This window comes from Tamandua tetradactyla, chromosome 22 (assembly GCF_023851605.1).
Source record: "Tamandua tetradactyla isolate mTamTet1 chromosome 22, mTamTet1.pri, whole genome shotgun sequence".
Taxonomy (NCBI): domain Eukaryota; kingdom Metazoa; phylum Chordata; class Mammalia; order Pilosa; family Myrmecophagidae; genus Tamandua; species Tamandua tetradactyla.
This window is the reverse complement of record NC_135348.1, coordinates 2,032,155-2,055,434: the sequence shown is the minus strand read 5'-3', so window position 1 is coordinate 2,055,434 and position 23,280 is coordinate 2,032,155. Positions and strand designations below refer to the sequence as shown.

General features: G+C 40.1%; 1 protein-coding gene across 2 annotated transcripts in view; it reads left to right on the top strand.

The window, feature by feature from the left end:
- Positions 1-1,506: 1,506 nt before the first annotated feature.
- The window catches only part of TMA16 (translation machinery associated 16 homolog), a 34,180-nt gene continuing 12,406 nt past the window's right edge, over positions 1,507-23,280 (top strand). The window contains exons 1-3 of one of the 2 annotated variants that reach the window (XM_077139617.1): positions 1,520-1,621; positions 8,350-8,511; positions 15,201-15,313. In XM_077139617.1, coding sequence (XP_076995732.1) covers positions 8,506-8,511; positions 15,201-15,313 — 119 coding nt within the window. In that variant the 5' untranslated portion in view covers positions 1,520-1,621; positions 8,350-8,505. Of the gene's footprint in view, positions 1,622-8,349; positions 8,512-15,200; positions 15,314-23,280 lie in introns of both variants that reach the window. The other variant, XM_077139618.1, reaches the window with a different exon arrangement.

Here is a 23,280-nt window from a genome sequence, read left to right as displayed (position 1 = left end):
TGAGTAGAGCAATTAGGAACAGCTATAATGAGAAATGCAATGCTCCTGGAGCTGCAGAACAACTCAGGAGGCTGATGTGCACCGGGCCAGACCCGAGAGATGGGTCGGGAGAGCGAAAGGTGGCTTCCCGGGAAGCGACGGGTCCCTGGCTCCGGAGCTGGGGCGCAAATACGCCGGCCACAGGGCGCGGCGCTCCTTCGCAGGTCCACGCGGCGCGCCCAGGCCGCTCCTCTTCCGCCGGGCCCGCCAGCACGCGAGCCGAACCAGAGCAGGGCTCGGCGGACGCAGCGCCCCCGAGGCTCCGACCGCTGCCCTAAGGCCTCTGCCCCGTGCGAGCGCAAAGGCGCGTCCCGCGGTGAGAAGAAGCCAGAAAATCGGGATTGACAGGCGGCTTCACGGGGGAGGAGAGCAAGACCGAGGCGGGGCCGCCCGGGCCGCGGGGACCGGGGCAGGACGGCGGAGCTGGGGGTCACCGGCCGCCCGGGGCAGGACGGCGGAGCTGGGGGTCACCGGCCGCCCGGGGCAGGACGGCGGAGCTGGGGGTCACCGGCAGCCCGGGGCAGGACGGCGGAGCTGGGGGTCACCGGCCGCCCGGGGCAGGACGGCGGAGCTGGGGGTCACCGGCCGCCCGGGGCAGGACGGCGGAGCTGGGGGTCACCGGCCGCCCGGGGCAGGACGGCGGAGCTGGGGGTCACCGGCCGCCCGGGGCAGGACGGCGGAGCTGGGGGTCACCGGCCGCCCGGGGCAGGACGGCCGAGCTGAGGGTCACCGGCCGCCCGCGGCAGGACGGCGGAGCTGGGGGTCACCGGCCGCCCGGGGCAGGACGGCGGAGCTGGGGGTCACCGGCCGCCCGGGGCAGGACGGCGGAGCTGGGGGTCACCGGCCGCCCGGGGCAGGACGGCGGAGCTGGGGGTCACCGGCCGCCCGGGGCAGGACGGCGGAGCTGGGGGTCACCGGCCGCACGGGGCAGGACGGCCGAGCTGAGGGTCACCGGCCGCCCGCGGCAGGACGGCGGAGCTGAGGGTCACCGGCCGCCCGGGGCAGGACGGCGGAGCTGGGGGTCACCGGCCGCACGGGGCAGGACGGCGGAGCTGAGGGTCACCGGCCGCCCGGGGCAGGACGGCGGAGTTGAGGGTCACCGGCCTCCCGGGGCAGGACGGCGGAGCTGGGGGTCACCGGCCGCACGGGGCTGCCCGCAGGCACAACGCCGGCACCGCGGCGCGGGAGCTCGTCTCAGGCCGCCCCTCTTCGGGCTCTTCTGTGGAGCCGCGGACCCCCGCGGACGCCACAGCTCCTTCCCGGCCCGGCGCGAGCAGCTGGAGAGGCCGCCCAAAGTTCGGCCTCGCGCTCAGCGTCGGCCACGCCCCCTCCCGCCCCGCGCCCCGACACTGCGGCTCGGCGCGCCAGGACGTGATGCGGAAGAAAAAGACAAGGTCTCGGTTTCCCGGGACATTTCAGAGCCGCGCACCAGCCCCTCCTTTTCCGGTGGGCCGCACGCCTTTTCCGGTGGGCCGCACGTGTCTTTGGACCGGAGCTTCTCCCGGAGAAGTACCCGCTGTAGTCGCTGCGGCCGCCCCCGCTGGAGCGCGGAGGCCCACCAGGACGCGGGGACGTCACCATGGTGGGTGCCCTTTCTGCCCCCTCGAGCCCGCCCGGCTCCCGGGAAGGCCTCTGTCGGGCAGGTAGGGATGGAGGGCGCGGTTCCGGGAAGCTGGCGTCGGCTGGCTCGGAAGAGGCCCCGCGTGGGTGAGGGGAGATGCGAATGCCTTTGGGGGCCTGGCGGCGGCTTCGGCCGGGCCGGGCCGGGCGTCCCGGAGGTGAGGCCAGGCCCTCGGGCCGCACCGCAAAGCTCCGCGACGGAACCGTGACGTGCTGGCTCCGTGCTGAGCCTCCTAGGCCGCCTCCTGACTCTCCTCCCTCGGGGGACCCCGCGCTCGGCCTGCTCGTACCCACCGCGGTCGCTCTGCGATGTTGGGGGAGGCTGGAGAGCGAGCCCTTCACCGCGGCGCGTGCAGGCCGGGCGCCGCCTCCTCGCCCCCGCCACCCCCCGGCCTCACTGGGTCCGGCCGCCGAGCTCCCGTCCCCGCCGTGCTCTGAAACGGGTCTGGTTTTATTAAAAACTGAGTAGACGCAACCGAGATTTAGAAAACATATTTAAGTTGTAAGAGGAGCTATTGTAGGAGCTTTCGTCATGATCGTTTTAAAGAAGTAGAACATAACGTAGCTTTTGAGAACGTTTGCGTGTCCCTCCTTGATTTTGTGACCTTCGGTAGCCCCTGAGAGGTGCACAGCATCAGAATCTTGGGTTTACAATTCTCTGGGTTTTCCTTGTAGGTCTACCACAAATTTGTATCCTAAAACAGTACATCGATTTTTTGCTTTTTTTCACTTGTTCCTTAGAATTGCACTTCTTGTATAGGAACATGTTTTGCAAGTATCCAGTTTTCTTATCAATTTTCGGTCAGCACAACAAGAAAATAAAAACAAGGTTTAAAGTTTGGTGGAAAGTTGTATTTTGACCATGTTTTTTATACTTTTTCTCTTTCTTTTCTTCCCTTTTCATTGCATGCCGGTCATTGTCTTTTGTATTTATCTACGGTCTGCTTTTTTTGCTTTAAGATTATACACACTTTTGTAAAGTCAGTGTGTTTGTTTTATCACCATGCTTGTGTGATTTACACCCCTTTAAAATACAGTTTTCTCTCTCAACCTTTTCATTTTCAGAGTAGAACGTTGGAATAGTTACATGGGATTGTCTGTGGGGGGTCAGTTGGCATTTAGCTGTAGTCCTAGATTATCAGAACTTCACTTTTTTTCAGGCTGCTTGTTAGTAATACAGTGCTTTAGCATAAGACTGAAAAGAATGGTTTAAAAACCTCTTCTTATTGGCACATTTCTTGCCCTGTCGTTATTCCGGTATAGCATCACCAGTGCTTCTTCCACATCTTCCCTCTGATTTGGCGCTGGCGGTTTTTATTTTGTCTCAGCTACTCTAAACTTACTACAGTATGGCTCAGAATGTGAGCTGTGGAGTCCCAGAGGACTGTTTGGCACCTGTGTTTGCTAAACTGTGATTTTGGAGAAATTACTTCACCTAATTCTCAGTTGCCCCATCTGTTAAATTGAGATAAGGATAGTACCTGCTTCTTAGAATTGTTGTGGAAGTTAAATGTGAAGTGTCTAGTCCCTTGTCTGGCACTTAGTGTTACTTGTTGTTCTGAACCTTAGTAATAGTAGTAAGTAGTAACAGGGCACAGCTTGTACTTGTTTGCTTTTGTTACTTTGTTCATTTATTTTCTCTTTAAATCTTTCCTGGAATTTCGCAAGTTCATATATATATATATTTATCTTAATATCACAACTATGTGAAATCTTTTAAAATCTTTTTAAAATAATCCATCCCACTGACCGTTTCTTTATTTTGCGTTTAACATTTTTTTTGTAGTGCTTTTAAGTTGGTGTGTACTCATGGCTGTACACCTTTTTACTTAAGCCTCTTGTTGTAGAGTCTAAGTGTTGTGCTTTTTTTCTCCTTAGCTGGATTATAAACCATTAGAAAGCGGGCTGGCATCCTCCTTAGACCTATCCTTCCACATCACTGAGCATTATCTGCATCGGACTGCCTACATATTCTTTAATGTCAGGGATTGTGTTCTCTTGGGCTCACATCTATAAATGTGAACTAAAACAACGAATGAGTTTAAAGAGATTACATATTAGTAAAAATTTGCACTTGAAAGGTGTAAGGCCTGGTCTCGTAGCCTTTGGCTGGAAGGCCCCCACCCGAACTAAAACCGTGAACATCTGGGCATACAGCTGTTCAAACTCAGCCAATTAGGACCTGCCCTGACAGAGACCCCCCCTACACACGGCCCGTGACTATACCCACTGCACATGGCCTGTGGCTATACCCACTGCACACGCCCCCTGGCCATGGGCCATAGCTATGCCCACTGCACACGGCTGTAGTTATGCCCCCCTGCCAAGGCCCATAGCTATGCCCATGGCCCTAAAGCGAGTGAAACTCCTAACCTACCACAGGAGGCCCCGTAGGCATTGTCAGCACCCCCCTAGCTAGCCTATATCTAACCCTGCCGCTCCTGGGCGGGGTCGCGACTTCCCCGGCCCGCACCCTGAGTACCCAGACCCGGGACCTCGCCCTGGGACAATAAAATTTTAAACTCGGACTCAGTTTCTCTGATTTTTCAGTTGGCTACCATCTAAAACCTGACAAAAAGTAGTAAATACAAGGAAAAACATTAATGAAACTACCTAGTGTACCAACCTTTTTAAGAGTAATGTTAATATGTGCAGGGTCTTTTAAAAAATTGAGTAAAAGATAATATTCCTGAAGAGTATATTAGTTTCCTGCTGTTGCCACAGATTTAATTCCTTAAAGTAATATATATTTATTATCTTAACATTTCTGAATGTCAAATGTCTGAAATTGGGCCTTGCTAAAATAAAATCAGGGTGTTGACAGATTTGTGTTCATTAAGAGGATTTAGTGGGGTATGTTTTCTATGTCTTTTCCAATTTGTAGTGTCAGCTGCTTTCCTTGGCTCGAGGCCTCTTCCTGCTTCTCAAAACCAGCAGTGTCACATCTTCAGATCTCTCAGTGACTCCGCCTCTGTCATCACATTTCCTTCTGTCAAAATGACTCATGTCTTTCTTACGAGGACACTTGTGATTACATTGGGTTAACGCAGATAATCCAGGATGAACATCCGATCTTTAATTTAATTATAACCACAAAGTCCCTTTTGCCATGTAAGATAGCATGTTCTTAGGTTCCAGTAAATCTCTGACATCTTTGGGAAGGCTTTAATTCTGCCTACCACGTAAAGTAAGACTTCTTCCAAATTTGTTATCTATCTCCCAATTCACCTTCTCAGAAATAACCGTCATTAGTTTCTTAGCTGTCCATTCAGAGGTATGCATGGCCTCTACCCAGCTATTTTGTATTGTTAGCACACTACATTAGTTTCTTAGCTGTCCATTCAGAGGTATGCATGTCCTCTACCCAGCTTTTTTGTATTGTTAGCACACTATACACACACTACTGTGCCCCTTCCTTTTTTCTTTTACTTGATCTTAAAGAGGAACCCATATAAATATGTACAGATTTACCTTCTACTTTTTTAACGGCTGATATTCCATTGTTTGCTTTTACTTTAATCTATTTAGCCAGACCCTTGATGGATATTTAAGCTATTTCCATTCTTGTGCTGCTTATGAACACTGCTGCATTGGGGAATTTCATGTATTTTTTGTATATATATACACATATGTCTGTAGAATAAATTACTAGTAGAGTTCTTTGGTCAGAAGAATGTATAGTTTTTATCTTGTTAGGAACTATCAAATTGTCCAGTAGAAAGATTATCATAATTTGTATCCCACTGATAAATGAGACTTCTAATTCACCCACACTTTCACTAATGTATTAATAATTCTTTATTCTTTCACAGTAACATTCTGTTTTATTGAAGTTTTAATTTGCATTTCTTTTGAGTTAGACCACATATATCTTTTTAATCTTAAAAATGATTTGTGTTTACTATTCCTGTGACCTGGTTCTCTTTTTCATGTTTTTAATACTACATTGTTGAGCTCTTATTTTCATTGATTTTACAAGAACTTTTTTTACATTAAGGAATTTACTCTTTTTTTATGTGTTGCAAAGATTTTTTTCTGTTTTTCTCTTTTGTCTTGATCTATGATATGTTTGGCATTCCGGAAATTAAACATTTTTATGTAACTAGGTATATTTTATATCTTCTGGGTTTTATGTAGTGCTTAGAAAGAGGTTTCTCACTTTGAGATTCATATACAAAATAAAAAAACTGGATTTTTTTAAGACTGGAATGATACACCAACTTTTAAAAAGACTAATATGCTTTTAATTTTATTTACAAATCTTTGAATGCTTGGAATATTTTACTTAATGCTAATCTAAAACTTCTTGGTAGGGAAGTATTTAATTGGGAGACTGGCATTTTGGGAACAGCGTTGTATTTTGCCTAATTCATGTGCTTGTTCTCCCTTTTCCGTGTTTTGAGTGTGGGGAAGGTATATAGGATTGTGGAGTTACTGAGATTGTCCTGGGTCACTATAATTGATTTTGCATTTTATGTATATCTGTGAGCTGGGCTTTCTTTTCCTTCATCTTTTGAGTTCAAGGCAGCAGGTAGGTACAGTTTAGCTTTATCTTTGCTTACTTGAGTTACAGTTCAGGTATGCTTTTGTTATCTAAAGAGTGAATTATCAAATACCATTCTTTATCTTATTTTCCTACTTAACTGTGTGTGCATTTTAATATTTTTTTGCTAATATCTGCTATGTGTTCAACTCTCTGAACGCCTAAATGTATCTTTGGGGAGCAAATGCTTAAAGAGGGGGATTCTGAAAAGGAAGTAGAAGAATGTTAAATACAGATTTTTTTTTTCTGATTCGCCCTTCAAGTTGGTTCTCTGCCCAGATAATGGGGAAGAGACTCACTCCCGCTTGCTTTATCACATGGCTCCTTTGTTTGGACTAGTGCTATTATATTCTGTTACTAATACATGTTGGGTTGCATCTTTTTAACCTAGTCTAGGACCTAATTACCATTTGAGGCAAAATATTTAAGTGAGAAAAAGCATTGGATTTCTAGAGGATCCAAGTTAGGTTTGAATTCTGGGTCTGTCACTTAAAAGGTATGTGGGTTGTAAGTTACTGAACCCCTTTGAACTTTTTCTTTCATCTGCAGGAGGAGAATAACTGCTAGTTCTGGGTATTTGTCTTAACAAAATCTTGACCTAAACCTGATCCTAGTAGTTTAAGCAGATGTTAGTCTTCATCCTTCCATTGCCCCATTCCTGTTTCTGATTATTGCTTTTTGCAGAGCAGCGCAGTGCTGTCTTAGTTTTCTAGGGCTGCTGTAACAAAGTACCACAACTGGTTGTCTTAAAACAATTTATTATCTGATGGCTCTGCTGACCGGAAGTCCAAAATTAGGGTGATAGCAGGCCATGCTCCCTCTGAAATCTCTAGGGAAGAACCTCTTCCATGCCCCATTGGTTTATTGATGCATTTGCCTACATCTTCTCATGGGTGTCTATTCTGTTTTTTCCCTGTTTGGATTTTTTCCTTATGACCACACTAGTCATATTGGGGCCCTCTCTCATACAGTTTGGCCTCATTTGAGCTAATCATTGTTCAAAGATCCTATTTCCAAATAGGACCACATTTGTGGGATTGGGACTTGTTCTCAAACATGTTTTTCTCAAACGTGTCTTTTTGAGGCACACATTTCAACCCATAGCAAGTGCAACGTATAAGCGTTAACTTTGGAGTAAGAACTGGGCTTAATTTTTGTGCAAACAGAATAATGAAGCTGATGGCCCAATTTAAAAGTTACTTAATCCTTTTTGGCCTCAGTATGTTCCCATTTTAGAGTTTCCTTATTTTGTAGGGTTGGAGTGGGAAATACATGACCCTTCTTTGGTAAATACTTGGTAAGTAGCTAATGTTTTCTATGATAAAGTTCATTTGGATTTCTAGAAACTGACAAATGTTATTCCTAATTTAAATACTTAAGAAATTTGGGATTTATTTATTCATTTATTTTAATAGTTTTTAAAAACTTTCGGTAGGTATGTGTTTGTCAGGGGTAGTGATGATTGTTGGTGAATTGCCTCACACACAACAGTGCATTCTTTCTTGCTTTATAATTGTTTGTTAACATAAAGATTGCCTATTGCAGGGACCGGGGGGCACAGTGTTTGTTCATCTAACTGTTTATTTAGGTAATTTATCAACTTGCTCCTTTTCAGTGGCAGGCCAACAGAGTAGAAGATTGGTTTCTCCAAGCACAATTAATTTGAATAGAAATAAGCTTGTCTTGTCAAACTGATATGAGCTACAGTTTTTTGTTTTGTTTTGTTTTAGTTCTTACAAAAGCATGAGCAAGGAGAGGGATAAACAGTAATATGTGCTAGAATTCTAGTGGCGAGCTGTCAGTAACATGGTACAAATCGGGGACAGAAATCAATTATTGAGTACAAGTTGGAAAAAATATAGACTGTTTTGTGAGTGAACAAGCAACAGTCTTTCAAAGTGTCTTTTTCAAAGCTTTTTTCAATTGAAAATGAAGTTTTATTTTATAAAAATGAGATAAATGTGTAGATTTTTTTATCATGGAATGTTAGCACAGATATTGATCAGACAACCAACCTCTTTATTTCATTATCACCTCCCATCGAAGGTGTATCACAACAGAGGCATGTTCTTAATCTTAAACCGCGTCCCTGCGGGTGTGAACCTGTTGTAAATAAGACCTTTAAAAGATATTGTTTTTAATTAAAGTGTGGCCAACTGAATCAAGGTGGACATTAATCTGTATTCCTGGAGGCCTAATAAAGAAAACCTGAAAGTCACAGAAGCAGAAAGGAGAGAACATCATCATGTGATGGGCAAACTAAGATACATCCTTTCAAGGATATCCAATTGTTATCATAATTAATGGCTGTAAGTTAATTAGTTTTTATAACTTGGCTTGTGAAAATGTGTTGGAAATTAGGACCTAAAAAACTTAGCATTGTCCTAAAGAACCCTCCCATGACATTACGTGTAGTTCTTATCAAGGCAGTGTGTTCACTACCACGGGTTTAGAATTCTTCCTAAAATGAAGTTATTAGTACTTTCAGAATTGAGATTGTTTTAACACAATATGTTCTTTGCTTATGAGTATCCCATAATCTAAGCTTGGTGAGGCAAACATGAATAACATGAGAATGTCAATTTCATTAGGTTAAAAATTAGCTGTTCCTTCCCTTACCCCCTACCTGGTGTATCTGCATTTCCTAGAAAAGTGCCTTTTATATAGTACGTGCTCATTAAGTATCTGTACTTCATCTGAGCTTAGTCCTAAGCCCTTTTCTTTTCTTACTCTTATATAGTAGGGAGTTTTATCATCTCTGGAGGGTTTAAAGTTCCATTTATATTTATAACCCAGACATATCCAAAATTCTCATCTTTAGGTCATACTTTTTCCTAAGTGCCATAACCATGTATTACTTTACTTACCTCATATCTCTACCTGCCTCTTAAGGTCGAGACTGACATCTTAAACTAATGTCTTAAAGTCAATTCTTGGTGCTTCTTGCCCCATGTTTTTTGATGTAATCCCTAAAGATTGTAAGCAAGAGATATCTTTAATGCTAGTTTTCTGACTGCAATATTTTTGTGGTGTTAGTTACTTTTCAGACTACCAGGCATCGTTATTCTAAGCAGTCTGTTTGTTATGCCTATGAAAGGAAATGCTATTTTCACTACATTTTTGAAAATTAGATTTAGTGCTTTTTAAAACATAGATCTTAGTAGAAAAAGTGCGCTTTATATCCTGCCTCCACCCAGTTACATTATATGTGTACACTCTGCGCTGTTTCCATTGGTGCACTGCAGTGTAGACTTGGGGGAATCCCTGACTGATGGAGATGGACTGCTGTTTTTAGTTAGGAAATACTTAACTTGCCCAGACTGCTTAGTAGATTAATATTTTTATTCATAAGAATTTTACTTCAGTTTTCCCTTGTCGAAGCATTTGTTTTTATTTTGTTTTAATATGTTGAAAAGCATGAAAGGTATTTTGAAATTTAATAAATTTTGTTATACATATTTCAGCCTCATGGTAGATTTATATCCTCCCTTGAGGTAACCATTTCTTGAATAAATTATTATGAGGAATCATAAGCCACAGTTGAGTCAGAATTTAAGTACAATTTGTTTGTGTATTTTCTTTGTACTAAGTCTTAGTGGCTCTTTTACTGAGATTTTTCATACTCAAAGGGTATCAAACTATTTCTTTTTTTAAAGAAAATTTTTAAAGAAAAATTCAGACCCTTGGGCATACTGCTGAAACATCACAGCTATGCAATTTCAGTTGTTAAGTTTTAGCAGCTTCGGAGAGCATCCTTTTTCTTGGGAATTTTGTGTCCTTTGTTTTATTTCTTTAAAATGAAACATTTTAAAAATAAAAGCATTTTAGTTGTTATATGATATATAGACTCATGCTATGTTTGCAAAGAACACATCTTTGCTTTTTTTCTTGGTCCTGCATTAGTAATTATCTATTCCTGCATAGTAAGTTATCTCAAAACTTGCACCTTAAAGTAACGACATTTATTTTCACACAGTTTGTTACTCAGGAATCAGGTGTGTCTTTTCTGAGTCCTCTACTGTAGAGTTTATCACAAGTGTGCAGTCAAGGTTTTGAATAGGGCTATGGTCTTATTTCATCAATCAACCTGGGGAAGATTGGGGTAGGGGAGTTGATAGAAGGATCCACTCCCAAGCGTATTCACATGGTCACATCATTTTTGGTGGGATTCAGTTCCTTGTAGACTGTTGGGCTGAGGGTCTCAGTTCTTTACTAGCTGTTGGAGGGCCTCCCTCAGTTATTTGCCACATGGGCCTCTCCATAGGCAGTTAACAACAGTGGCAGCTGATTTCCACTGAAGTCAGCCAAGTAAGAGAAGAAAGGGTAAGCAAAATGGAAATCAAGCACCTTTCATAACCTGATTTTAGAAGTGACATCTCATCACATTTGCCAAATGCTATTCTTTAAAAGGAAATCATAGGTCCAGCCACATTATAAAGGAGGCGATTCCACAAGGGTATGACTATCAGGAGGTGGAGTTCTTTGGGGCCATCCATCTTGTCAGGCTGCTGTGACAGGTATGAAATAGTGGGTTGACTTAAACAATAGGGATTTATTGGCTCCCAGTTTTGAGGCTAGAAGTCCAAAATCAAGATATTGGCAAGGTTTGTTTTTCTTGCTTGGTTCTGGCTGCCGATAATCTTTGACATACCTTGGCTTGTGTGCTGGTTTGAAAGGTTGTTTGTCCCCTAGAAAAGCCATGTTTTAATCAAAATCTCATTTGTAAAGGCAGAATAATCACTATTCGATACTGGGTGTTTGAATCTGTTATCACATAATCTTCCTGGAGATGTGATTTAATCAAGAGTGGTTGTTAAACTGGATTAGGTAGAGGCATGTCTCCACCCATTTGGGTGAGTCTTGATTAGTTTCTGGAGTCCTATAAAAGAGGAAACATTTTGGAGAATGAAGGAGATTTGGAGAGAGCAGAGAGCGCTGTAGCACCATGAAGTAGAGAGTCCACGAGCCAGTGACCTTTGGAGATGAAGAAGGAAAATGCCTCCCAGGGAGCTTCATGAAGCCAGAAGCCAGAAGAGAAAGCGAGCAGATGACGCCGCGTCCGCCATATGCCCTTCCAGATGAGAGAGGAACCCTGACTGTGTTTGCCACGTGCCCTTCCACTTGAGAAAGAAACCTTGAACTTCTTCAGCCTTCATGAATCAAGGTAGCTTTCCCTGGATGCCTTAGATTGGACATTTCTGTTGACTTGTTGTAATGGACATTTTCTCGGCCTTAGAACTGTAAACTAGCAACTTATTAAATTCTCCTTTTTGAGAACCATTCTGTTTCTGGTATATTGCATTCCAGCAGCTAGCAAGCTAGGACAGCTTGTATTTCTACCTTTCATCACATAGTATTATACTCTGCTTTCATCTGTTCTTCTGGTTTTCACTGACTTCTGGCTTATTGCTTCTTTGTGATTTTCTCTAATTTCTGGCTTCTGTTTTCCTCTCTATGTAAGTCCTCCATTATGATGGATTAAGACATCTTCATGAGGTCTTATTTACAATGGGCTCATGACTATAGGAATGTAGATTAAAATTTAGAACATGGTTTTGTTGGGGTACATAATTCAGTCTACACACCATCTTATTACCTTTTTATCGTGGTAGCATATACAACTCAATATTTTCCATTTTTACCACCGTTTTTAATTACATTCACAGTGTGTGCTACCATGGGAACTTTTTGTTTTGTTCTTATATTCATGTATTTTTGCTAATAATATGCAATTATGGAATTTTTATATAATAATAGCTAACATTTCATAAGTTTATTTCATTTAATTGCTACAACTATAGTGATTATCCTCATTTTCTGGATGAGGATACTAATGAATAGATTGATTAAAAAACTTGTCTATCCTAATATGCAAGATTGGGTCAACATAAGAAAATAATGTAATACACCACATTAACAGAAGGGATAGAACCACATGATCCTTTCAGTTAATGCAGAAAAGGCATTTAGCACAACATCCACTCTTTTTTTTCAGTGGTTAAATTTGTCTACTATACAAACTTGATTCATATTTGCTAAGTAGAATTTATACTCACAAAAAATCCTTATCGTACTTTGCCTTTCCCCCCAACCACACACGCTTGCATGCACACACATACACACATATTCACGTGAAGAGATGTATAAAAGAATACACATGGTATGTTTTATGATAGTTTTGCTTTTTATTCCCCTATCTATACCTGTAACCACCTTGTAGTAGCATCTGGAATTTCAGATATCTCTCATTAAGTTTTTAAGACATCAGAAGAGGATTCAGTGAATGCTTGTTGAGAAATGAGTTTGTTGATAAATGAGGAGTTGATGGTCATTTTCATTAATTCTACCTGGAGAGTTTTACAGTGGATGTGACTTTGAATAGTTTTGTATCAAAGGACAAATAAAAAGATGCATTTTGTACGCATAGTAACAAGTGAAGGTCAAGAAGTTAAGAAACAGCAAGAGGTATCTGGGAATTGTGAGAAGTTCAGTGAGGATGGGATGAAGGATCTTTTAATGCTGGAGAAGTAGGTTGGGGATAGATTTTTTTCCCATGCTGAGGTCTTAGGACCTAGCTGTGAACCAGCAGAGTTCGGTTTGTGTAGTAAAAGAACTGGCAGGGAGAACCTAAACACCATCCTAATCATGGTGGCCTTTTTGAGGATTAGGTTTGTTGGAGAAATAGCTGTCTCCTGATATTTTCCATCTGTTTCTTCTGTAGAAATGGATCTTTTTCAATAGAAATTATATTTCCTAGTCTTACTTGCATAGCTATATGGCTAAATTTTGGTCAGTGGGATATGAGAAGTAATATGTACAACTTTCCGATCATGCTCTTAAAGGAGAGGGGCATATTTTCCAATATCTCTTACCTGTTTCTCACTGGCTGGAGTGTAGACCTCATACTAAGCCCTCTTGGATTATGTGAATAAAGTTTGTATCTAAGGATAATAGACCACAGGATGCAAGTAACCTGGGACCCTAAAAGCTTTGCGGAGCAGAAACTCCAGCTCCAACTTTTTACTTGAAATAGAGCTTAACTTTGTCTTGTTTCAGCCACTCTTATTTGGGTTTTTGTTACAGGAACCAGATTTGATTCCTAAATAATAGAGATCAGATAAGATTTAGAAAATAATTTTGTAGGATAAAGAGCAAGCAAAGTTTCTGGTTTAGAGAACTGAGTGAATTGTGACCTAGTTAACTGACGTAAAGCTTGAGTGGGGGAATAATTTGTTCCCTTTTCGATATGCTAATTTTGAGGGGTCTACTGTTACCTCCTCTATTCCAAATTTGCACAGGCTATGAGACTACTTTTAATTTTGTGTGATTGGCTACTTACTCTGCTCCACACGTAACCTCTACAATCAGGCTCCCAGTGACATCCTGTATTCTTTCTACCCTCTTAATCTTCTTAATTGTAATACAGATTTCCAGTCCTGAGTCTCCTTTCATCTGCACTCTCTGTACCAACTTTGAAGATGGACCAGATGAAAAACTGATGTTATTGACTCCTTCTGTGCCTTTCTTTGCTGTTTGATATCATTGGAGGGTAGTTCTGAATTTATATTTCCTGCTATGACCGTAGAAATGAAGCCTGTTAGAATTATTTAGCAAGTCTGGCTCATTTGTCCTGATTCATATATAGTGTTTTAGGCACAGTGTATTTCTGTTATTATTGTTTTAAAATTTTATTTGTAAAAATATTTTTATTGACAAATCTTCACACATATAGTCCATTCATGGTATCAATCAGTGACTCACAATATTGTCACATAGTTGTGTATTCATCACCATGATCATTTTTAGAACATTTGTATCACTCCAAGAAAAAAAAAAAGAAAAAATTCATACATCTCATACCCCTTACCCCCTCCTTTGACCACTAGTATTTCAATCTACCCAATTTATTTTACCCTCTATCCCCTCTATTATTTTTTTACTCATCGGTCCATACTCTGGATAAAAAGAGCACCAGACACAAAGTTTTCATAATCACAAGGGCACAGTGTAAACAGTGTAAAAGCTATATCATTACACAACCTCTTTAAGACTCAGGGCTACCAGAACACTGCTCAACCATTACAAGTACTTCCCTCCAGCCACTCCGATACACTGTAAAGTAAAAAGAGATGCATAAAAGTAACCTCCAGGATAACCTCTTCACTCTGAAACCTCCCAGCCATTGAAACTTTATTTGGTCTCGTTTATCTCTTCCCCCCTTTGGTCAAGAAGGTTTTCTCAATCCCATGATGCGGGGTCCCGTCTCTTCATGGGAGTTCTGACCTATGTTGCTAGGAAGATATATACCCCTGAAAGCCATGTTCCATGTAGTGGGGAGGGCAGTGAGTTCACCTCCCAAGTTAGCTTAGAGAGAGAGGCCACATCTGAGCAATAGAAGAGGTTCTCTGGGGAATGACTCTTAGGCATAATTATAAATAGGCTTGGCCTATCCTTTGCAGGAATAAGTTTCATAGGGGCAAACCCCAAGATTGAGGGCTCAGCCTATTGATTTTATTGTTCCCACCGCTTGTAAGAATATCAGGAATTCTCCAAATGAGAAGGTTGAATATTTCCTTCTTTCTCCCCAGTCCTCCAAAGAAATTTTGCAAATACTTCTTTATCACTGCCCAGATTACTCTGGGATCTGTTGGTGCATCACACTAACCTGGACAAACCCGCAAGATCTCACTGTTTAAGATTTCATGTACTTATGGTGTTCAACTAAACTGACCATACAAGTTAAATCAGGTAATGCACTACCCAAAATAAATTTTTCACCAAATAAACATCTTTCCCTTTGGTCTTACACAGAAGTAGAAGTTTTAAGGTCTGGATGGTATCATCCTTAACCCTGTGTTCTGATGTACCCTAGTCTGTGCAGGTCTGCTTCATTCATTCATGGCTCTAGTTGAAGTCTGATCCCTTTCTGAAAGTAATTTTGTAACAGGAATCACTTTTGAATCTGATTGTATGTTTCATGTGTTTTTCTAAATTTTAGCCTAAAGCATCAAAGGGAAAAGGTACAGGACGGGAAAAAAAAGTCATTCACCCATACAGTAGAAAAGCAGCTCAAATTACAAGAGAGGCCCATAAACAAGAAAAAAAGGAAAAGTAAGTATATTTTCATCATGCATTAATGAAAAGCCCATTTATACACTTATCCTTCAAACAGATATCCTTTATCAATTTAATATTTCCTTCCTTTGTCCTTAATATTTTTGAGTATTCTTTAAGCACTGAGGATAAGACAGTAAACAAAGATTCTGCTTTTGAAGAATTTACATAAAACAGATAAATTTAAATAACAGATTGTGATAAGTATGATGGGATGGAGAGTGAGAGAGAGGTGCTGGATTATAAAGGATGTTCATAAAGGGCCTCTCTGAGGAAGTTATATTTTAGTACAGAGGTGAAAGATGTGAGGGAGAATTAGCTGTGCAGATACATATATAAGCTAAAATGCCTATTAGACATATAGGAGGAGATAATGAATGGACATTTGAATATGTTGAGTCTAGCATTAGGGATGTAGACACAAATTTGGGAGGTATCTGGGATTATAAGCCATGAGAGTTTGTGAGATCACCTAAGGGGTATATGTAGATAGAAAAAAGAAGGAACCAAGGATTGAGTCTGGTGACCCTCCAGCATTTAGAGGTTGAGGAAAAGAGGAGAATCCAACAGGTAAAACTCAGAAAGAATGGCCAATATGTTGGAAGAAATAGAAGATAGTATTTCAAAAGGTAGGGATCAACCTATGTCTGTTGATTGATAATAAGCACTAAAAGTTCATTATTTGATTTATTAAAATGGAAATCATTAGTGACCATGAGGGAGTTTTACTGGAGTGATAAAAAGTGAATACAGCCATAAGATTGCCTTCATGTGTACCAGTTTAATTCCCTTATTTCCTTTATGGTATATATTGTTATTTTCTTAGTGTTTGGGGATTACAGTTAACATCTTAAACCCAAACAGTATAATTTGGAATAATGTCAATTTTATTTCAATAGTGTACAAAAATTTTGCTACATTATAGCTTCATTCCCACCCTCTCTTTTGTAATATTGTCATACAGATTATATCTACATTATGAGTGCATCAACACTTTTATATTTATTGCCTTATGCAGTTGTCTTTTAAATTAGGAGAAGAAAAGTTTTACAAACAAAAATACATTTATACTCTTTTACATTTATCTATGTAGTTATCTTTACTGGTACTCTTTATTTCATGTACTCTTGAGTTAACTGTTCAGCGTCCTTTCATTTCAGCCTGAAGGATTCCCTTTTGTATTTCTTGTAGAACTGGTCTGAAATTCATATTAGTTTTATTTATCTTGCTTCTTCATTTTTGAAGGTTAATTTTGCTGAATATGTAATTCTTAGTTGAAGGTCTTTTTCTGTACTTCCTTGTTTCTGTTGTTGAAGGGTTTCTTATATGTGATGAGTCACTTTACTTTTGATTCCTTCTTTGTCTTTCTCTTTTGACAGTTTGACTGTGATTTGCTAGATATGGATCTCTTTGAGTTTATCCTGCCTATAGTTTGTTGATTCCTTGATTTCTTAGATGTATTCATCAGATTGGGAAGTTTTTGGTCATTATTTCTTCAAATAGCCTTTCTGCTTTTTTTTCTCTCTTCTGTCCTTCATATACTCCCATTTTGCTTGTGTTGGTGTGCTTGATGGTATCCCAGAGGTTTTTTTCACGTTCTTTGCATTTTTCTTCATTCTTTTTTTTGTTTTTGCTTATACTGGGTAATTTCAGTTGATCTGTGTTCTAGTTTGCTAGTTGCCGAAATACGATATACCAGAAATGGAATGACTTAAAAGAGGGAATTTATTAAGTTGCAAGTTACAGTTGTAAGGCCATGAAAATGTACCCATTAAAGCAGGTCTATAAAAATGTCCAAATTAAGGCACCAACAAGAAGTTACTGTCACTCAAGAAAGGCTGATGAAGTTCAGGATTACTCTGTCATCTGGAAAGGCACATAGCAAGCATGTAGGTGTCTGCTAGCTTTTTCTCCAGGCTTCTTGCTTGATGGGCTCCCCCAGGGGCATTTTCTTTTTTCATGTGCAGAGGTCTCTGGCTACATGAGCTCTTGTGGTTCTTGTTGCTTTGATGGATCTCCTCTCTCCAAAAACATTTCCTATTTTAAAGGATTCCAGTAAACTGATCAAGACCTACCTGGAATGAGTGGAGTTATATCTCCCTCTAATCTGAGATTAATACTCACAATTGGGCGAGTCACATCTCCGTGGAGATAATCTAATAAAAATTTCAACCTACGTTATTGAATAGGGATTAAAAGAAACAGTGCTCGTAGAAGATTGGATTAGGATTAAAATGGGACTGTTCTAGGGTACATAATCTTCTTGAACCAGCACAATCTGTTACCAAATTTGCGGTTCATTCTTCTGCTAGTTAAAAATCTGCTGTTGAAGCTCTAGTGAATTTTTCATTTCTGTTATTTTACTTCTCAACTTCAGAATTCCTATTTGGTTCAATTTTGTAATTTCTGTTTCTTTATAGATATTCTGTGTTGGGTGAAATATCATTTTCATACTGAATTTTAACTCTTTTGATTTTCTTTAGTTCTTTGAGCGTATTTACAATAGCTAATTTAAAGTTTGTTCAGTAAATCCAGCATCTGGTCTTCTTCAGAAATAGTTTCTATTGTATGCTATTTTTTCCCAAGGATGGGATTTCTTTGCTTGTCACATAACTTTTTGTTGAAAACTGGGCATTTTGAATACTTAAGTGTGCAGTTCCTCCCAGGGCTTGTTTTTTGTTGCTATTTGTTAGCTTAGTGATTTTTAGTCTGTATTCTTTGTTGATATGTGGCCTTTGAAGTTTCTTCTTCATTAATGGTTAGCAAATGATTGGATACAGATTTCCTTAAATGCTTTTAATGAATAAGTCTCCCAGGCTCTGCTGAGGGGCTTTGTGTGTTAATGGCATGCTATACTGCTACAGTATGCAATTTAAATCTGCCTTCACCTCATTGGAGCTTCAGGATCAGCCAGAGGTGAGAAATTAGGGTCATCTCAGGTCTTTCTTTGGTGGGAATACAGCCCTAGATGTGCACATGGCATTCTAGATTTCCAAGAATATGTTGGACTTTTCAAAGTCTTTTATATACTGTCTGTTGCTCAGATTTCTCTTTTAAGTACTTCGGTTAGTCCCTTTTTAGCCCCAAATAGTAATGTCACCTTAGGCAGCAGCCTTATGTTAAGTAGTTGCCATTGATGGTTTATAAGAAATGCCCTGGGATATGGCTGTTTGCATAGAATGAGCTGTGAGTCTGGTAGAATTAAATATAAGATCTGAGAATGGAGCTTTTCAGCAAGCTGTAATTACCAGACAAGTCAAATAGTGACAGTTCCCTAGAGATTAGACTTTTCAGGAGCTCAAAATTTGTTCATCCATAGTGGCTGCTAGGATGATGGTGTTTTACAGCTCCCTTGAGGAGCAAGTTTTCAAGCCTGCCTCAAAGGGGTGTGGGATTGAAGCAAATTAAAACACCACAGAGCTCACTGTTCTTACTGAGTTTCAGCCATTTTTCTTGAGTAAATGCTGTTTGGATTGCTGTAAGCCTTTGATTAATTTCCAGAATTCTGGAAAAGTTCATCATGACAATTTTTTTTAGTTTTTTATTGCTTTTATGGAAAGATTTTTTTTTTTTTTTTTTTTTTTTAAAGGAAAGACAGAGAGAAGGAAGGAAGGATAGAAGGAAGGAAGGAAGGAAGAAAGGGAAACATCTTTAAACATTTTCTTGTTTTATTGTTTCTCCGTTTTTGTTACATGGGCTGGGGCCGGGAATCGAACCGAGGTCCTCCGGCATAGCAGGCAAGCACTTTGCCCGCTGAGCCACCGCGGCCCACCCTATGGAAAGATTTTTAATGCTGTTATGTAAGGTGGGGTTTTTTTGAGGTCCTTGTTGTGCCATTCCAGAAGTGTGCCTGCATTCCCGAAGTGAAGAGTCATGGGAAAATATTCTTTTCAAGAATGTGAAGATACATAACATCCCGTCTTTTCTTCTCTTCCTGCCTCTTGGTCTCCTTTCTCTGTTCAGCCGCCCAGATTTTGCGGTTTGCTGATTCTCCCTTCCATCTTTGGCCTATGCAAATTCCCAGGAACTAGTGCAGAAACTCATAAAAATTACTTAAAATGAAGTTATGAAGACAAAATAATCATTTTGACTATTTTAGAAGTCTTACCATTTCAGTGAATCACTTAGGTTAGATGCATTTTCATTGCAGTTGCTAGAACCTAGCACTTTCATTGTTATATATTGATTCCTTATCTAAGACTTAAAACCATAATCTGGTCAAGTTCAGTTGTTTCATAATGAATTGACCTAAAGTTTTTCATAAGAGAATAGTTAAATGCTGTGACTGCATAGTTATATTTCTCCCTCCCTTCCTCTCTTTTTATTATAGATTTATTGTAATGATAGCAGTACTCCTGTAAAACAGTATTTTTCAAACTTCAGGCATTTTTGTATAACTTTTATGATTTTTGGTGTATATTTTTAACATAATATATTACTTCAGTGACTTTGCAGTTTCTATTGTCACTTATACGAGTATTTCACAAGCTTTAGTTGTACATGACATATACCTGTAAATTTTGTTAAAACACCTTTTGAACCTTACCCCTAGAGGTTTCAACCATTTATTGGGTCTGGGGCCGGTCCCAATTTTTTACATTTCTTTCATGTTTCTAGGTAGTGCTGATGTGTTACTGTTGGTACAAGGCCCATACTTTGAGAACCACTGATATATACAGTTATTTACTGAATATTGTTCTTTTAAAAAAAATTCCTCCTTAAATATTTTTTAAAAGGAGACATTTTATCTTTGCTAAAACCAGGTAAGTGCTATTGCCTGCCCTGAAGGCCCTGAGTTTGGGGGCATGCTTACTTTATCTTGGGTGAAAAGATTTGGCAAGGTTTTGAAGATTTCTAAAATAAACTAACACTAAACTGGGTTTTCTCCTTAGTGAAATCAGAAAGGATAGAAAAAAAAGTTGGAAAAAAGTATCATTTGATTAAAGATTATTTAATTATGTGCTCATAAAATACTTAAAAATCGTCTTACTACTACCAGTGGTACATTGTAAGTATTTGTGAACATGAGCCTCGAATATGTTGTCAAGTATATTTGAAATTTTATGCATTATTTTACAGAATCAGCTTTATAAAAAAAGAATTGTAGAAGGATAAAACAGAATAACATGCTAGTTTCATATATAACTTGTGCAAAGAAACGTCTACTGGTCAAAGCTCTATTTTAACATTACGAGGTTGCAAGTTATCTTTTTCAACTTAATGATTTTTTTGCTTGGGCACTGTTCTAAATAGATAGAGCTTTCTCCTTTTTTATTCTTTATTTTTAAGAAGTCACCACCCCAAAAAGTACATGAGAAGATGCTCAATATCATTAATCATTATGGAAATACAAATCAAGATATACCCATTATTGGGAGGCTACTATTAAAAAAATAAAAATTAACAAAGGTTAGAATGTAGAGAAACAGGAACATTCGTTGTTGATAGGAATGTAAAATGGTTCAACTGCTATGGAAAACTGGTGATTCTCAGAAAGTTAAGTATAGAATTACCTTATGACCTGGCAGTTCCACTTCTAGGTATATACTCCCCAAATTTGAAAACAGGGCCTCAAACAGATACTTGCACACTGATGTTTGTGGCAGTATTATTCATAATTGCCAAAAGATGGAAGCAACTCAAGTGTCTATCAACAGACAAATGGATTAACAAAATATGGCATATACATACAATGGAATATTTTTCAGCCATAAAAAGAAATGACATTCTGATACATGCAACAACATGTAGGTATTGTTGAATATTAAATACTGAATACTGAAAATATCATATTGAGTGAAATAGAAAAGAACAAATGTTGTATGATCTCATTGCTGTGAAACAATTATAATAAACAAGCTCATAGAGTCAGAAACTAGAGTATAGGTTACGGGGGCCTGGGGTAGGAGAGGGAGATGAGTTAGTTTTTAATTGTTACAGAGTTTCTGTTTGGGGTGACAGAAGAAATTTGGTAATGGATAGTGGTTATGGTAACACAACATTATGAACGCAAGTAACACTGCTGATTTATATATCTGAATGTGATTAAAAGGGGGAAATTTTAGGTGGTATTTATGTTGCTAGAACAACAAATTAAAAAAAAATAATAAAACAGCATTCATAGGACTATAGAACCCAAACAGTGAACCCTAATGTAAACTATGTACTGTAGCTAATAGTACATTCTAATAATATTCTGTCATTAGTTGTAACAAAGATACAATGTAAAATGTTAAAAATAGGAGGGAGGGCGGGCAACAGTGGCTCAGTGGCAGTGTTCTCACCTGCCGTGCCAGAGACCTGGGCTTACTTCCTGGATCCTGCCCATGTCAAAAAAAAAAAAAAAAAACCGGCGGGTAATAGGAACTCTATTTTGAGCATGATATTTTTGTAAATCTATACCTTCTTTAATAAAAATAGATTTAAGAAAAGTTATTTTCATAAGTCATAGCCCCAGAACCAAACAAAGATAACAGTTTTAGTATTGTCTGCCATATTTTATGGCTGTGAAACATAGGCTTAAGCTTGCATACATGTTGTTTTGTGTAGTAGCATCAATGTCTATGACTTGATTTTACATTTAAGTGGGAGCGTAGTCAAATATCCTCTTGAAATGTTCTTGATCTCCCTATGCTAAAGCCATGCTTTCAGTAAGACAGAAATGCTTAGTCACATATTTTCAACATATGATTGTTAACAAGATACCCAGGCAGTTGGTACAACTATAGGCAAAGTGATAGAAAAGGGCCATGAAAATGTCCAAATTAAGGCGTCAACAAGAGGTTACCTTCATTCAAGAAAACCTGATGCCTTCCAGAGCACCTCTGTCAGCCGGGAAGGCACATGGCTGGCATTTGCTGGTCCCTTACTCCTGGGCTCCATTGCTTTCAGCCTCTCTTTCCTGTGGTTTCCTCTCTAGACATCTGTGGGCCCTCACTTAGTTCCTGTAGGACACACCTTTGGATTCGTGCTTGCTTTGCATCTCATGGGAAGGTACATGCAACGTCTTCCGGCTTCTGCTCGTATCTGGGCATCTGCTCTCTCTTTTGGCATTCTAAGCATCTCCAAACATCCGTGTGTCTGTTAGCTCTGAAGCAGCAGTTCTCTGAGCTTTTGCATCTGAGGTTTCTTCAAAAAGTTCCCCCTATTAAAGGACTCCAGTATATAATCAAGGCCACACCCAAAATTAAATACACCACATTTTCCTGGAGATAATCTATTCAAAAGGGTTTCCACCCTACAATACTGAATCAGGATTAAAGGACATGGGTTTTCGGGTTACACAATTCACAATACTAGCACAGGGACTTAATGTTAACTTGAAATACCTCTGATTTCTTAGAAATTGCTGTGCAATTTATTATTTAGCAGCTAAGTAATAAATATTCATATATTATCTGACAGTTTTTGTGGCTCAGGAATCTGGGTGCCACTTAGCTGGGTACTTTTAGCTTAGGGTGATTACAAACTGCTTCTGAATGCACTCATATAGTTGTTGGTAGACTTCAGGTCGTGGCAGGTTGTTGGCTGAAGACATTAGTTCCTTGCTATGTGACCTCTCTGTTGAGCTATTCAAAACATGATAGCTTGCTTTCCTCAAATAAGGAATCTGAGACAGAGGGAGAGAGAGTGGGTAAGACAAAAGACAGTCTTTTTGTAACTTAATTTTGGAAAGACATCTATCACTGTTTCCCTATTTAATTTGTTAGAAGTAAGTCACTAGGTCCAGCCATGCTCAAGGAAGACAAAGACATGAATATCAAGCTACCATCTTTTGGTAGTGTCTGCCTGCCAAAGATACATTATCTGCAGTCCTCAAAAACAGGGTGATTGTCTAAGGAACAAAAGTAACTGGGCAATATGGACTGCCCAGTCTCCAAACTTTCCTACAGAACCCAGGATTCTTTGTACTACTTCTTAGGGTTCCTTTTTGGGGGGAAGAACTGGGGAAAAGGTCAGAGAGA